This window comes from Microplitis mediator, chromosome 2 (genome assembly GCF_029852145.1).
Source record: "Microplitis mediator isolate UGA2020A chromosome 2, iyMicMedi2.1, whole genome shotgun sequence".
Classification (NCBI taxonomy): Eukaryota; Metazoa; Arthropoda; class Insecta; order Hymenoptera; family Braconidae; genus Microplitis; species Microplitis mediator.
Genome location: NC_079970.1, coordinates 2,952,524 through 2,969,514, shown reverse-complemented (window position 1 = coordinate 2,969,514; position 16,991 = coordinate 2,952,524). Strand labels below are relative to the sequence as shown.

The following is a 16,991-nucleotide window of genomic DNA, read 5'->3' as shown; positions in this document are numbered from 1 at the left end:
AAATGCTAAAGATAAAATAAAATTTTTTAGATAATAGTTTAATAAATAATCGATGGTAAATATTTAAATAAATATTACCGCTGAATGTTAACAATGAATATATAATACCATAATTAATGGTATTATTATTTTTTAAAACTTGTCATGTATATTTATTATTAACAGATTTAAATATAATAATAAAGCTGTGAGAGTGAAAGCGCGATTAAATGTCACACGCAAGCGTCTTTATATTTATGACAATTATTAGCAAGTGTGAAGTTATGAACAAGATTTAAATATTTAAATAATAATTTGTATACATCGACTTAGAATCATGATTTAAATGACTGTGTGTAGAATATTTAAAATATGCTTTTACATGTAAAGCAATTTAAATTCGATTTAAATTATCGAAGAAAATAATAAATAGTGATGGCCAAGTTCATCGTACACAGAAAAACTGTTGGTAGATAGAGGATTTATAAAATAATTAATTTTAAAATTTATTAACGTACATCCTTGATACGGGGATCGCACTAGATGCTTAGTGTTTGACTCCAGTATAATTTAGATAAAATAATTCAACCGATTTTTACATAAAACAAACAAATATAAATATATATAAATAATATAGTATAATATAAAGTAATAAAATACAGTTTTTATGGGTAACAAAAAATAAGATCGATAAAAAAAAAATTCAAACGATTTAAATGACATAACGTGTGGTCGTAAATATATTATTTATTTACTGGAAACACGGTCGTACAAAAAGAGAAAATTAAAACACCAAATGATGTTCTCTAATTTTCAATTCATTGTTAAGTAAATAGATACATTTCATATTCAAATTTTTATTTTTTCCAATACACGCGATAAATTAGTTTATCAAACACGATAATTAAAATAGATTGCCTTGCGAATTGTATTTTTCATGTGAATATATTTACATACACGTGTTAATGATGAAAAAAAAAATTAAAAAACCAGGAGAAATTTTTTTTCGCCCCCAAACGATCGCTGTAATAACACGCAATGCATATTAAATTTTATGATTCACATGTAAATAATTCAAACTACAGTCTAACGTCAGCAAATTATTTAAAAAAAATTAATTAAATTCGTCGCGTTATACATACACATTAATTAATTCATTATACATATATAAATATATAGTATATAGGAAAAAAATAAAATTAATTAATTAAAATGTAACAAAACGAAAAAAAAATAATAATAATAATAAATATGCATTTGTATGAAAGGAAAATGCTAGTTGAAGACAAGTATATGAAACCAGGGCTTTTGTGGATGTGAGTAAAAAGTAAACGTGTGTTCTGTTATTTTTTTTATGAGCAAGACTTTGTTTTTTTATTTTTTAGTTTTTTCATTATATTATTTTTTTTTTGTTGTGTACAAATGTTATATTATTTTTATCAAGTAATATAATGAAGTGAATAAAAGAAATTAATTAATTAATTTTAGAAGCAATTTTTTTTTTTAAAGCGATTAAATATTCGCGCTGGCTCATACGCGGTGAAAAATATTTTAAATATAATTAATATTAATAATAATAAGAACACCGTCCACATATGAGATGGATTATATTTAATGAATGTTTTAAATCGCATGGAATCATATATTTTGATTATGTTATATATTGTATTTTATTTGTTTGCTTGTTACCGGATGTTATTCATTAATTATTATTATTATTAATTATTATTATTATAAAAACGCGATGAACGATATATAATTTATCGCAACGATATATATATATCATTTTATACCAATTTTAATTGATTAATTCTCATCACGGTTGATTTATTTCCAGGCTTTAATGCCTTTCATTAGAGTATAGCTACGATGAAATAAATAACTAGTTTAATTTGTACATGAAATACCGACGTTGTTAACTGAATAAATAATTAATTAATTAATTAATAATTATTAAATAAATAAAATAGGCAAGATAGATTGTGGATACACGGGAGTGAGTATAAATACAATAAATTGTGAAAAGGAAAATTATAAACTTAGAGTGGGAGTGTGAAGAAATAGGAAAAAAAATCAATTGAACATTTGAAGATGAAATGAATTTATTACTTCTTGTAAATAATAGTTATAATCTTATTATATATAATAAAATAACGTAGTATGTAATGATAATTATTATTATATTATTATATTATTAAATTAAGGGTTTTATTTGAACAGGTCTCAATAGCGTGTGCTACGAGATGGCACCTATTGATGGCAAGCATAAAAAATCAAGCAAACTGCGTACAGTTTACGCGAATAAAAAAAAACGTGAGTGAATATACTGAGCAAGCCAAGTGGGAACAGTGTGAAGGGTATAAATATAAGTGAAAATCGTTTGTATAAACAGAAAAACGATGAAAATACAATAAATAAATGGGAAAAGAAAACAATAAGCAGCTGCAGTGTCGCGTTGTATTGCGCCAATTATATAAAACAGAGTTATGATGCGAGTGAATGTAATAAATATTACGAGCATAAAATAATAAAAAACAACAAATACTTATTACTATTATTATTATTATTAATATTATTATTACATGTCGCGTAATGCTCGCTCTATATGTATATGTATATGAGCATAATTACATACATATATCGGCGAACAAAATAAAATGATAAACATTAATAACACCATCATTACCAACGTAAGTCATAAGTATGTTATGATTAAAACATTCTATAAGATCAGGAAAAATAATGATAAATAAAAAAACTAATGCCAGACTGACAATTATTTTATTTTATTGTTTATTTATTTTTTTTTTCTTGTCACCAAATTTATTTTTTTACTTCAAATCCTCTAGTGTGTAAGATAAGAGATCCAGTACTCAATCAGGAAACTAGTACCTGATCTAGGAACTAGTATCCAATCAGGGAACTAGTATTCGATCTGGGAACTAATACCCGATTACTTATTTATTTGTATATCTATAAATATTAAATTTGACTAAATATAGATATACGAATATATGGAGTGATTAAGTACTAGTTGAAAGATCGGCTATTAGTTCCCTAATCAGGTACTAGGTCTTTTATCTTAATTGTTTAATAATACCATGATGATTTTTAACCGAGATCTGTTGATCGCAAAAAGTGATCAGAGGAAGATAGAAAGTTATCTTGATCCAAGCCGGCTATTTCTTGTGGTATTATTGAATATTCTTCTACACCTGTACATGGACGACACATACACTCTAATGGTGCTTTTGTTGTTATCTAAAATATATTAAAATACATACTAATATATAATTACTAATTAATATAGTCACTTAATTTTTAGTACTCACTATTTTAGTATTTTTAAATAAAGTTAGTGAATAATTGTATAAATAAAAATAATTATTCTACAGTAATTAAATAACATTTTTAAATCATAAATATTAATTACATATTAAGTTTATCATATCAGTAATTTATTAATTAAATTTAAGGTGAAATTACCACATTGTCACAATTTGAAAACACCGCCATTGACTTTTTGAATTGCGCGCGCCAATAGAGCGAAACTTGAAAATTTTAATTTAAAAATTTCTCGAGCTCATTCGCCAAAATTACTTTTATTTTTATTACACGCAAACCCACCGACTATTAGACACTTTCAAAAATTTATTACAAGAAATCTAAATAAATAATTCAAATTCAAATTTTGAATTACGCTGCAACACTACCGCTAAATTCTGCAACTAAGTACAGCGCTTTTGATTTTAAATTAATTAAAATATTTTCATTACTTACTACCAATAAAAATAAGTAATAAATTTTCTAACCTTTCTAAATGTTCGCTCTCCGGGTTTTGCTTCTGGACAATAGAGGGCCACTGTAGCTTCACGCTCGCCACTTTCTTGACAACACATACAGCTTCGCTCCATTTGCCAAATTTTCGAGCCTGAAACCTAATAAACACAGGTAAATAATAAGTTTATTTATTTAATGATAACATAAATTATTATCACAAGTAATGAATAAATAATTCACAAATAATTTTATCGCAATTTATAAAAAAGTAACTTTACAACACAACATTGTCGACATGTCAATTAAATGTCATTTGAATATTGCAATTAAATTTTTTTTATTTTCTGTCTCTTTCATTCGAGTCATCGTGCGCGTAATTATTTTTAGTGCCAAAAATAATATTTAAAATTTTAATTTTCACAACTCATTTATTTGAAATAATTCAAATTAAATATGAAATAATCGTTTATTGTTTACTTGCAAGTAGCTGCTACATCGTCCAGTGCAGGCAAAACTTGGTATGGGTTTTGGTAAACATCCTTGATATCGGAGTAAATGAATAACTGGTGTGACTTGACATTCATCGACACCTATAAGTGCTTCAACAAGTGTTGATTGTAAAAATACAACCAGCAGCAGGGAAAATTTTATTGCTGTGTAAGTACACATTTCTTTGATATTTACTTTTATTATTATTGTTTTCAAATCTTTGTTGTTTTGTTATTTTTTATATTTAATAATTAAATTTTCAGTAGAAATTTTAATTAATTGTTTGTTTAGTGGATTTTTTTAAAAGTGGGTTTTAATCAACTGACACATGTTTTGTAGAAGAAAAATAACAAGACTGCATTGATAAATAAATATCACAATCTCTTATATCCCTTAAGTTTGCCCCATTTCACCACTTCCTTCAGGTACTTAAGCTCAAGAGGGGATGAATTAAGTAAGAGTTCTTGTAGTGGTCAATAGCTTAAATCTCTAAAGCTTGTTAACACTTTTTTTTATTTTTTTTCATGTTCATGCTCAACTACACCCATAGGGCAGAAGTAGCTTTTGTGGCCACTGCCATTTTTGGACATTTAATACTTTATTTTAATTTATCAAGTAAAATATTATTTTCATTTTAATAGTGGGGTATAAGTGGCTTAGAACATATTTGAAAAATTAACTGTCATTGTGTCTTTTACAATGAGTGTGAATGTAGTAGACATCAGACAAATTTTAAATTATAAAGAAATAGAGTAAATAATTAATAAAATAAAATTTAAAAAAATGCGCGTTTCAAAAATTTAAAAATTAATAAGTGCATTTTTTATAAATATTATTTTTTTAATTACCTACTCTATTTATTTATAATTTTAAATTTGTCTGATGTCTGCTACATTCACACTCATCTTTTAAAAATTATTTTATTTTAATTTTTCAAGTGTCCAGAACTGGCCGAAAATGATACTTCTACCCTGCACTTTTGAGCTTAGCTTGTAATTATTTAAATATAAATCCATATTTTCGATTATTTTTTGATAATAATGGACTACATAAATGGTCTTAGGATTTGGATTATTGTTTAGCAGAAATTGATTCAGGGTATTTTGGTTATTAATTTTTAATTTCGAGTTTTCTGTATATTATATGATCTTTCTTCTCTTATCAGTTGCTAGGTAGGTAATAAATTCAATTGCAGTGAGCACTTGATCGTTTCAAAGAGATTAATTATTTCATTATCACTCTTTTTTAAAATCTTGATAAGGAATTATAATTTCATAGTTTTAAATTTAAATAATGCTGCTCAAAATTTTTGTTTTTAAATTAAATTTCATCGTATCTAAATTTCAAGAACAAGAAATTACAAATCTAGACAAAGGAGTAGGATTTTTTTTTTAAATGTATAAGAAATGGGATAATGATTAAAATTTATCGTGCGTATGAAGTGATTCATTGTTTTATTTGGCTGTAGTAACGCATTTTAATTAAAGTTTGTATAGTCTATAGATTTATCCCCACTATGAATTTTTTCGTCATTGAAAGTTTTTGGAATTTAATGAAATTCGGAATTTCAGTAGATTGTGATAGGAAAGAGAACCAATTGAATTTCTGAAGAGTTAGAAAAAATGAGTAAATTAGAATAAAACATGTGTGATTTTTTATTAGGCTCAATATTAAATGTGTAACTAAAAATTTTACTAGTTCTTTGTTGCTGTTCAAAAATTGAATTGAATCCTTTCTCATCAGAGTCTACTTATATGCCGACTTTCAGTGAATTCTGAATAGTAATTTCACAAGCTGACTGTATTACCTTGAGATCCATGAATTATTTAGTCCTCGATTGAAATTTGATTGGTGAAATTTTATTAATAAATGTATGAAAGAGTAAAAAATTTTGAAAGGCTACTTTACAACCCTGGGGTAGATGGCACCACTAATAGCGCGCATCTCACAAGTACTCGTTTTGTTAGATTTCATATATAACATTTTCATCAGCCATTCAAAATATTGGGATAAGTAGAAAGAGTGTAAATTTTAGGCCCAATAGCGTGAAATGTTTACTTATGAATTGAGAGTTGCATAACTACAGGATCGTTATATCGTGGATTAAAAAAATTGGAAGCTGATATCGACTTTCTATAGGATTTCTCTGATGACGGATTTTCTCGATAGTAAAGGCTAAAGTTCACTAAAAATGTCATATAATTTTATTTGAATTTTTCAAGTGTCCAAAACTGGCCCTAAAGTGATCACAAACGGTACCTCTACTTAGTTACAATAAAAATAAGTCATTGAAATAAATTTTGCATTGGATAAAATTTTTTTTATTCATCATAATCATATTGTTACACAATATCTATAGTATCCATAAAATTATTGAATATTTATCGCAAAAAATCAGTACACTTGTAACATTTACAATCATGTGGCTCCCGAAGTTTTACTTCCATGGTAGCGTATTTTTCTGTCTCTATTTTTTCGCCGTCTGAGTTGTAACAGTGATTGAGCTTCACAAGTTTTTCCTTGAAGTAACTCTCACGGCAGCAGTAACACTCCTAGAATAATACAAAAATAAAATCAAATTAATATTTTACCCGCTATTATCACATTTAAATAAAAATTATTTCACCTTTACAAAACCCGTTGATGAAATAACACTCGGTTGAATTTGTGAATTGCAATATCCTTCGCATTTAGTGACAGACACATCGTCACTACAGGTTCTAATGAGTCCTCCACTGTTGTCATACTCATCTGCAACCAATTAACATGATTTTGAAAATTTTATTTAAGTGCCATTAACTCGTCTAATTAATATTACCTTTCGTTATATGAACTTCCGAGATAAGAGTTTGACAATCCTCATCATTATTGACGATCCCATAAATTCCAGATATCAACAATATAAAAAATATAATTATCATCATGTTTATAATCAGCCGGAGCTATATCTCCATCAACTATCCACAGTACGAATTGAACATAAATTGAGAGAATACTTGATCAGCGTCTAGGTTTTATAGTAAATTTTTTTGCCCACCCATTGCGATGATTTATCTCCCGCTATGCGTTAATAGAATCGATCAATAATTTAGTGATTCTTCTCAACACATTTATCCCACATTATTATTATAACAACTCATTTAATAAAACCTGATACTCTACTCAACTGATGTTGACTTGCTAAAAATCCTTAATGTTTTTTCTGTGTTTACATAAAAAAAAATATTTAGTAGTTATAAAAAATTCAATGAGTAATAGAAGGTTCAGATTTAAATAAATAAAGTCCACTCTTGTATTTAAATAAATAAAATATTTATATTAATGATCACTCCGCGTATTTCCCGGACAGTTATCAACTAAGTCATCGTTATCATTATAATCAGTACCACACCAAATACAATAAAAATATTTATCTCTCAAGTATTTTGTTACAATTTCTAATTTTTCCGTAGTAGAAAATCCATCGTCATCATCATCATCATCATCTTCATCACTGTCTTGATCTCCAACTGTTCCTCCATCATTTTTACTACAATTTTCATCATCAGATTCTTTTTCTTTTTCTTTTTCCACCTTAGGCCAGTACCAGATCTCAACAGGTTCGCTGATACCACATTTAGTATCCAACTGTTCGCACACTTTTTGGCTTTTAACTAAATCGACCTCCAACAACTGTTGTAATTTTTTCATCGCCATTCTATCACGAAAATCATCAGTCTTCATACTCTCCAACTTAGCCGTTGGATTTATTTTTTTTTTATTCCCTACCGCTGAATTATTTTTAGCAGCTTTACCAAGACCCAGTCTATCAGCTTTAATATTTATCGGTATTGGCTCCGATAAACCACTTGAATTTTTACCAATACCTTGACCAGGTTTATAGCCCATTTTCATTAACATTTCAAAACCTGAAATTCAAAATTCATTAAAAATTAATACATACAATTTAACGCTAAAAAAAACTCACCCTTATTATCAGAAGTTAATTCCTCTGACATTTGTTTGTCTCTCATTTCTTTTTCCATGACCCGGGATGATTTATTTTTTTCTCTAATCCTGGCATCGTTATCAGCTTTTCTTTTTGCTATTTCAAGTCGCCTTTTTTCAGATTGCTTATAAATCAAACTCGTTGAACTTTTACCCGCCTTTTCTTGGAGACTTTCAATAAATTTATCTGACATGTAATCATCTTCGTCAGACATGATCTCTATAAAAAAATTAACAATTTATTTAAATGACTGACAGTAATAGACATCCAATTGTTACATTTTTTAAATAAACAAATTTGACGTTAGAAAAAATTTAAAAAATTTTTCCATGCATATTTTAAAATAATTTTTAATTACAATATTCAAAATAAATTGCGCTCCCGCGTAATTTTATTTAAATAATAATTATCAAATAATAATAAAATAAATTATAACCTCACCTTACTTGTGGTATGCCTTAATAAACATAAAATAAAATACGTCAGATGTTACAATCGTTTTAAAAACATTGATCCAAAAATAATAATGACATGCGCGCATTTGTTGCGCAATAATGAAAAATGAAAATCGAAGGCACTAGAAAATTTTAACATTCAACAAATAAATTAAATAAAATAAAAAATAAAAAAAATCACCAATCTGTCAATCAAATTTTTTTCAAATTTTTACCGCGCATTTTTAAAAATAATACATCGCGTAATTTTTAAATAAAAACAAAAAATCGTGTTCTATTTTAAGTGTCATGCGCACTAACGTCATTCTTCGTGTAAATTCGTGGATGTTCGGTTCACAGTCGATTTTTAGACAAGAGGAATACGACGAAATTGAAACCAGCCATAAACGCAATGAACAAGAAACACTGGATTTGACGTTAAAAAAAAAAAAATAATAAAGTAAAAAATAAGAAAAAGAAAAAATATAAGGGAACGATGAAACGCAAAACAAGTATTTTGTCGTTGGTCGTTTAGTCAGCGCAATTATGCTTGATACTTAACATTTTGATATATATTAAGCGCAATTGACATTTATAAATAATTATTTAATTTAATATTACTCCATATATATAAATATCATAACTAAATATAATTATTAATAACAAATTATTTATTTGTGGGGATAATAAGTGTTATTTTTAAAGTGTGTGCTGTACGTGTGGAATATGGTTGAAAATGTGTAGCAATATCTCCAAGTACCTTACGACCAATCGAGTGTCTCTTGTTGAAGAAATTTAAATTATTTTTTAAATAAATTTATCAATCATTTACGTCTTCGTGTCCCAGTTTACCTGATCACCATCATTATATTATTCAAGTATCAAGTCATCTTGATAATTAACTCGTGTCTGAAAGGTCACGAGCTACGAGGAAAAATAAAATATTTAAAAAAAAAAGACGATAAGAGGAAGAGGAAGTGAGTGAAAAAAAGTTGATAGTAATAATAAATCTTCAATGCAGTATTAAAAATTAATAATATATATTTAAATGTTTTATTTATAATTACAATGATACTAATATTTAGTACATCGTAATGCCAGATATTTGCAATGCAAACGCTAACACCTTAATCGAAATGATTAGACGGGCAGCTAAAAATAGTACACTCGTGGAAGCAACTTGGATCGTATGATAAAAAAAATAATAAATAATAATAATAATACGAGTTAATAATAACATTGAAAGTAATCTATGCAGGATAAATAAATTTTTTATAAATAAATTTATTGAGTAAGATAAAAATAAGTTAACTTGGTTAATATATTTTTTAGACAAGTGAAGATTACTGGGATTATTATTTCATAGTTGGATGTTATCATGCGGAGACTTGAAGCCTACGCCCTGTTAGATTTATTTGAAAATTATTCAATTAATAAAACAAAATTAACGAATGACCTGTACCCTTAATTTTTATTACTGGATACGGTGATTGTCATAAATAGTAAGAGATTTTTTTGAATTTATTTATAAAGTGTGAACGCTTTTATTATTAAAAAGTAGATCCCATTGTTGTGATCAAGTGTGGCTATGGTTGTGGCAAGCAGTGGGTGGATACAAAATGCCAATTTTCCTTCAAACCAAAGTGATAGTAACTTAAATTCCGATACTGCGGTGGATAATAATAATAAAATGACTGCCAAAGGTATACTTATATGCAGGGATAATTCCCACGCGTTTCAAGACAGGACACTTAATCTCGATCAGCCGGTTAAAATTGGTAGATCTGTTGCTAGAACACGTGCTGCTAATGATAATGCGATATTCGATTGCAAGGTACTGTCACGTAATCATGCATTACTGTGGTACAATGCGGGTAAATTTTTTCTTCAAGATACGAGAAGTAGCAATGGGACTTTTGTTAATAATCAGCGGCTCAGTGCAACTGGTTCTGAGTCCGCTGCTAAAGAAGTCTGCTCTGGTGACATCGTACAATTTGGCGTTGACGTGGTAGAGAGCACGAAAAAAGTAACACACGGTTGTATTATAGCGACTTTGAAGTTGTATCTGCCGGACGGTAAGGAGGCCAAAGCTAGCAGAAGTATGTATATGACAAGCGCTGCTGGAGATGTTACACTTGAGGACCTTTATAAGCTTAATCAATACGTCCAAGAGGCCAGCAGACGTGAAAAAGTATTGCAGTCAAAGTTGGCTTATCTTGAGAAGCTTGTGGACAATACCAAGAAGGCCGCAAGTCAGTCTTGGAAGGCGTTGATTGATGAAGATCGTTTGCTTTCGCGGATAAAAACTGTCGAGAGTCAATTGATTGTTTATACGAAAAATTACAGCGAGGATAAAGTAAGAAATGAAATACTTAAATTGGAGGAAGAAAAGTCGCAGTATCAGATTGCGGCGAAAGAGGCACTGGAGAAAGTACATCAGGAAAAACTTCAAGTTACTGAAAAATTAATAAATCTTGAGAGCCGATTGAATGAAACTGAAGAAGAATGTCAGAGTTTGCATGAAATTGCTAAACACGCTCAACTGGAATTACAAGAGCTGGCTGCCAAGTACTCAAATGCACAGAAAAATTTAGCACAAGTCGAAGCTACATTAGCAGATAAAGAACAAGCCTCATCGGAAATGGTAGAGTGGGCTATGCAGCAAAAAGAAGATTTAACGCGGAAGGTAAACCACCATTCGGAAATCGGTCAAGTGCTTCATCATAAGCTTGATATGAATCGTCTTGACTCGATGAAAATTCACAAAAAAATAACTGGCCTTAAAAATTACATGCAAACATTGAAAGATATTAATGCTAAATTATTATCTGAAGAGTCAAAGGATGGTGTCAATCCAATTGAAATAATAAATGCCATTCTTGAGACACTAAATGGCATGATAGCTGAGACCGAGACAATCGATATTTCACCAGACAAACTTAAAAGTTTTACTGAACGTGAGTCTTTCATGTCGAGAAATATGGAAGATGAGTACGCTAAATATATTGTGCCACCGTCATCCCGCACAACGATAAACGGCAAAAGCGATGACAATCACACGGAAAAATCCGAAATGTCGGAACAAGATGATGATGGTACTGAAGTTAATTACGACAGTTCAAGTACAACAAGTGAAGATACTCATAGTCTTGTTGGTAGCGAAGAATCAAATGAAGAAAAATCAGTCGTCGAAATAAAACCAGTAAATGATACTAGTCTGACTGGCGAGCGATCGGAAGTCACTAATAAATTAGAAGTTAAATTTGCAGATGACAATGGTAAAGAACTAGTTGAGAGCTATCATCATCATTATCATCAGCAGCATCATCATCATCATTCAAATGATAACAACTCTGAGAATGATTGGTCAGAATCTCCGTCTGCAAATGATTCTGCTGAGTCTATTCCTGCTACGTCACCGTCCACACTAATGAATTCTACCATCGGTAGTGAGGATGATTTTAATTCAGACAATGAAAAATTACCATCAAATGACGACAAGGAAGAGGTGATTGAAGAAAAAGAAAAAGAAGAAACAGAAACAGATGGGGATTACATAAAAACACTTAAACCAGTTGTTAAAACAACTTGCGATTGTTCATCTCAGTCTTTACACACTCGTGAATATATTCTTGATTTGTTCATGTCTTCATTGGATTCACTCGACAATGACGATGACGCAGAAGCTCAACAGACTGTTAAAAAAGAATTGGATCAAGTACGCAGTTGGTTTGTCAATGAATCAAGCGATTTGCTGATTGATAAACTAAAGGAATTTTATTATAGAGCTAAAAATGAAAAATCACGCACCCAAGAAATAAATGAACAATTAGTTATACTTAAGGAGAAATTTAATACGTGTAATGAAGATAAAAATGATATAGCCAAGCAATATGCGACATTAAAAAACCAGTGCGGTGATTACATCAACACAAGTTACAGTGTTCCCATCCAATTTATTGCGCCAATAATAATCGCCTTGTTGTGGCTGCTGATGGAAAAAATGTTCTAATTAACACGATTATTAATTAATATTAAAACATAAATGTATATAGTAAATTTACCACGTGATTAAATAATATTATTAATAATAATAAAATTAAAAATAATAATAATATTTATCGTATTCTTTCATCGATTGTTGTAAATATTCGTATGAAATAATAATACTTCTAACACCGCGAATTTTTCAAATAATATTTAATAAGTTATAAATTAATATAAATAATGAAATTTTGTATGAGTGAATAAAACAAACGCAATTGACTTGTCATTGTAGTCAATTAAAAATAAAACAATGTAATGTAAAATTTAATTCATTATAAAAGTTAATTATAAATGTAATTAGATATTAATCAGGGGACAATACTTGTATGTTCAATAAGCTGCCAATTTCTAATATCAATTAAAATTTTTTTAATTATATAAATCGAAAAAAAAATGTTTCTTTATTCTTTAATAATAATTTAGTCATTGATTATTTTTAGACACTTGCGTATCAAAATTTAGGTATTCTCAGATTGCCCCTACTTTTTTTTAATATTCAATGACGTCAAGCTGTCAGTATGGAAATTATTAATTAATTAACAGTATAAAACTTTTAAGCGTTAATTGAAAAAAACAACGCAGTTATAATTATCGCAAAGATATAGATTTGAAAAAAAAAAAAATTACTTACAGTTAGGAGTTTAATAAAATTTGGTAATTAAATTTTAGTCAACAAAATTTTATTTTTCAAATTATAAAATTGTTATGAAGATTTTACTGAAATTTTCCAAATTTCGTTTAACTCCCAATTGATACACAGAAAAAAAAAGAATTTCTTGGCGTAAGAAAAATTTTGCATGAAAATGAAAAACAAAATTTTTCTGAGGACGAAAAAATTTTCCTAGAATCATAATTCAAAAAATTTCTTAGGGCAAGTACAGTAAGTAATTTTTTTAAAAACCTATCGTCGAAATTGAAACCGCCTTTTTTTAACTAATGCTTAAACTTTCATTCAATTAATTAACAAAATTTCAATACCGTACTGTCAGTTCGTCATTTAAAATTTAAAAAAAATGGGACCGTCTGAAAATAATCTTAAGTGTAGTGTAAATATATATACCATCTAATATATATTTAATGTATTAGTTTCATAAAACTTAAATGTTTTTTCGTCCAATAATTTATTTATCTTTTTATACTTCTAATTAATATAAATTTAAAATAAAAAAAAAATAATTAATTCGGACATGTATAAACATCGAAAATATTTTGACATTAATTTTAATTAAACGCCGATATTTATTATAATTATTTACATTTAAGTATACATATTAGTTAGTGGATCATTTAATAAATTACAATATATATATACATATAAATTAATTGTAACTTTTAAAACCAATACACTTTTTTGTATTTAGTATTATTATTATTTTTTTTTTATATAAATTTTATATTAAACATCGTAGTGTAGTCGTGCTAAAGAGATTTATTAAATATTAATATTAATGTTGATTTAAGAAAAAGGAAGAGGAATAAATTAATGACATAATCGTACTTCGTTAAAACGAACAAAAAGCCTATGAGCATTTTTCCTATGCTTCACTGGCCTCAATTTTTCTATTAATTTTTTTTAAATTAATTATTATGTAGAAAGTAGTGCCATGTGTTGTTTTTTTATTTCCGCGTAACTTTAATAATTTATACCATTTAAAATGACGATGATAATTATAATAATTATTATTTATTATTATTATAAAGTCAATCAATAAATAAAAAAAAAGGAAAAGAAAACGTAACAAATATTTATATAATTTTTATTAAGTTTTTCACTCGCCTACTTCGCTTGAACATACATAATAAAATATAAAATAAATTTATTTAAAGTAATTTTAATTAGTAATAATTTATCCTGTATATAAATAATATTGTTGAACTATCATACCTGCTATGTAACAATTATTATCAATATAAAAAGTTGAATAAAATAAATTTCATTAAAATTCACGTCCATTATATTCTTGACACACTAATTTTAATTAGATGCTACATTTAATTTAGAGAGTAATAAATCTTGCTACGGACTTATTTATGATATGAATTGGGGGCAATTTTATTGTAATTCAAAAAAAAAAAATATTTAGCGCAGCGGAACTTTAGCCTTCTATTGATAATTATCAGCGGTAATTTAAATTAAATAATTAATTATTTATATGAAAAAAAATTATGTGAGTAGTGGACTAATTAACTGGTTAAAAATTTTTTTTTTTGTAGGATAAGACAATGGAGTACGAATGAAGCGGAAAATAAAAAATTCATCAGGAGAGGCTAAAATGGCAGGTGGGACATCTGTAACGACAGGTGGAAGCGAGTCACCACCTAATAGTCGTGTGTGTCGGGACTTTCTGCGTAATGTTTGTCACCGAGGTAAACGATGCAAGTATTTGCACGAACGTTCTGGTGAAACCCCAGCAGAGGAGTACACGTTCTGTCATGATTTTCAAAATGGAATGTGTAATTGGCCTGGTTGCAAATTTATTCACTGCACAGAAAGTGAAGAAAAACAGTTTCGCGCAACTGGAGAATTACCCGCTCATATTATTGCGCGTTTTAAAAATAATTCGGAAAAAACCGAATTTCCTTTGTGCAAGGATTTTATGAAGGGTAATTGTCAGCGGGTTAATTGCAAATTTAGGCATTACAAAAAAGAAGAGCCGCAGCTTACGAATGCCCCTTCACCGATGATCAATCAACCGGTGCGTTCGCAGCACTCTTTCAATGGGACTAATCACAATGACAATCGGATTCGCAATGGCTACGAAGAGTTAGAAAGAAGGTGGGTAAAAAATAAATTGCCATTGGTAATTGATAATTAGTTGTTAATTTATTTATTATTTTTTTTTTCTTTTAGTGTACACTGGCAGTTTGAAGACCATCAGTATGTGCTACAAAATACTAATGGTCATAATGGCTATACAGCGTCACCGCAATCGAACGATTTTATTGGTGGACCTCCTGAACCAAAAAGAAGAATTTTATCTGGTGGCGAAGCTATTGTGCATTTTGAAGCATCTCCTATTGTTGGACAGCACACAACAGCTCACTCGACCGTAACTCCCGGGTACTATTATCCTGTGATAGCGAGAAATGAAGCCCGGGCGATAGTACTCGAAGATGAAAATTCGTTGCTTAGAAAAAAAATAGACGAATTGAAAAAACAAGTTAGTGATTTGACGGCAACAAATGAATTTCTTCTTGACCAAAATGCTCAGCTACGAATGTCTGGTAAACGAACAGCCAACGTAACATCAGTAACTGTACCCGCGGTTACCATCACCAATACTGTTCCACCCTCGCAAGCTCCAACACCCCAGCAAATGGTTAATGCAGCAGTCGCGGCTGGAACCCTACGAACTGTCACCGCAAGTGTCGCAACCGTTCCAGTTAGCATTGCTACCGTTACCCCAGTGTCAATAGCTGCTGTGTCAATGGCGCCTGTGTCAATGGCACCGCCGATTGTCACAATGGCCCAGCAGACAATTACCATGAGCGGTTCTGGGCCTCAACCAGCGAGTCAGCAGCCTCAGAATCCTCAACAGTCAGCTAGTTTGCCTCTTTCAATATCCGGAGCTACTGCTCCAATGGTATCTTATCCGATTATGACTCAAGAACTTAGACCTGTGCTACAATAAATACGTCTGAGTCTATATTAACTTGCCCTAATTATAACTATGATTTTTTTTTAAAGAACATTGATTTTGTTCATCTGTAAAAATATTTTTTGACAGTTAAAATATCGCGTTATTAATTTCAAAAGGACTCGTATTTTTTTTACGCCCTTTTGGCTTTAGGAAACTCTAAAGTCAGAAGGGCATATAAAAATATATGTCCTTTTGGAATAAGTGACGCGATATTTTCATGAGTTAAAAAATTTATAGAACTTGAATATTGATTTAAAATGATATTTCACTGTAAAAAACTTGCAAAGTGAACGCAGATTAAATCCGGAGTGAGTGTCGATCGGATGACTGGGTATTTATTTAATTCCCTCGGAGTAAAATTCAGTCCTAAAGGTAAAAATAAACTCCCTATTTACTCCGCATAGAATGAATTTTTTCTGAACCTCCAGAACTCCGAGTGGCGGAATTTCAAATTTAAATAAAATCCGTAATCACTGCGAAATCACTCCCGATTTTTTAGTGTTCAAATAATTATATAAGAAGCTTATAATGTTATTTAATATTAATTATGATTAATTACTTAATTATTTAACCCATTAAATTATAAAAAATTACCGCGTGGTAAAAAAAAATAATTTTTAAGTTTGGCTTGTT

At 29.0% G+C, this 16,991-nt stretch overlaps 4 protein-coding genes across 5 annotated transcripts; 2 read left to right on the top strand and 2 right to left on the bottom strand.

The window, feature by feature from the left end:
- Positions 1 to 1,377: 1,377 nt before the first annotated feature.
- Positions 1,378 to 7,207, bottom strand: LOC130663118 (partner of bursicon-like). Its single transcript, XM_057462207.1, has 6 exons — positions 7,067 to 7,207; positions 6,875 to 6,999; positions 6,650 to 6,800; positions 4,237 to 4,349; positions 3,792 to 3,917; positions 1,378 to 3,240 (listed from the first exon to the last, which is right to left on the bottom strand). The coding sequence occupies exons 1-6, from the start codon at positions 7,170 to 7,172 to the stop codon at positions 3,091 to 3,093; spliced, it is 771 nt and encodes a 256-aa protein (XP_057318190.1). The 5' UTR covers positions 7,173 to 7,207; the 3' UTR covers positions 1,378 to 3,090.
- A 342-nt stretch (positions 7,208 to 7,549) lies between these two features.
- Positions 7,550 to 8,972, bottom strand: LOC130663115 (G patch domain-containing protein 11). The gene is made up of 3 exons (XM_057462203.1): positions 8,678 to 8,972; positions 8,216 to 8,455; positions 7,550 to 8,156 (listed from the first exon to the last, which is right to left on the bottom strand). The coding sequence occupies exons 2-3, from the start codon at positions 8,448 to 8,450 to the stop codon at positions 7,567 to 7,569; spliced, it is 825 nt and encodes a 274-aa protein (XP_057318186.1). The 5' UTR covers positions 8,451 to 8,455; positions 8,678 to 8,972; the 3' UTR covers positions 7,550 to 7,566.
- Positions 8,973 to 9,100: 128 nt separating this feature from the next.
- On the top strand, positions 9,101 to 15,127 carry LOC130663112 (sarcolemmal membrane-associated protein). 2 transcript variants are annotated; one of them, XM_057462193.1, is made up of 3 exons: positions 9,101 to 9,915; positions 10,003 to 14,840; positions 14,932 to 15,127. In XM_057462193.1, exon 2 carries the CDS (start codon positions 10,259 to 10,261, stop codon positions 12,680 to 12,682), a length of 2,424 nt encoding a protein of 807 aa, XP_057318176.1. In that variant the 5' UTR covers positions 9,101 to 9,915; positions 10,003 to 10,258; the 3' UTR covers positions 12,683 to 14,840; positions 14,932 to 15,127. The 2 variants fall into 2 exon arrangements, with proteins under 2 accessions (XP_057318176.1, XP_057318175.1); XM_057462192.1 differs by having other exon boundaries at positions 9,101 to 14,840.
- On the top strand, positions 14,991 to 16,349 carry LOC130664153 (zinc finger CCCH domain-containing protein 10-like). Its single transcript, XM_057463948.1, has 2 exons — positions 14,991 to 15,493; positions 15,569 to 16,349. Exons 1-2 carry the CDS (start codon positions 14,991 to 14,993, stop codon positions 16,347 to 16,349), a joined length of 1,284 nt encoding a protein of 427 aa, XP_057319931.1.
- Positions 16,350 to 16,991: the final 642 nt, after the last annotated feature.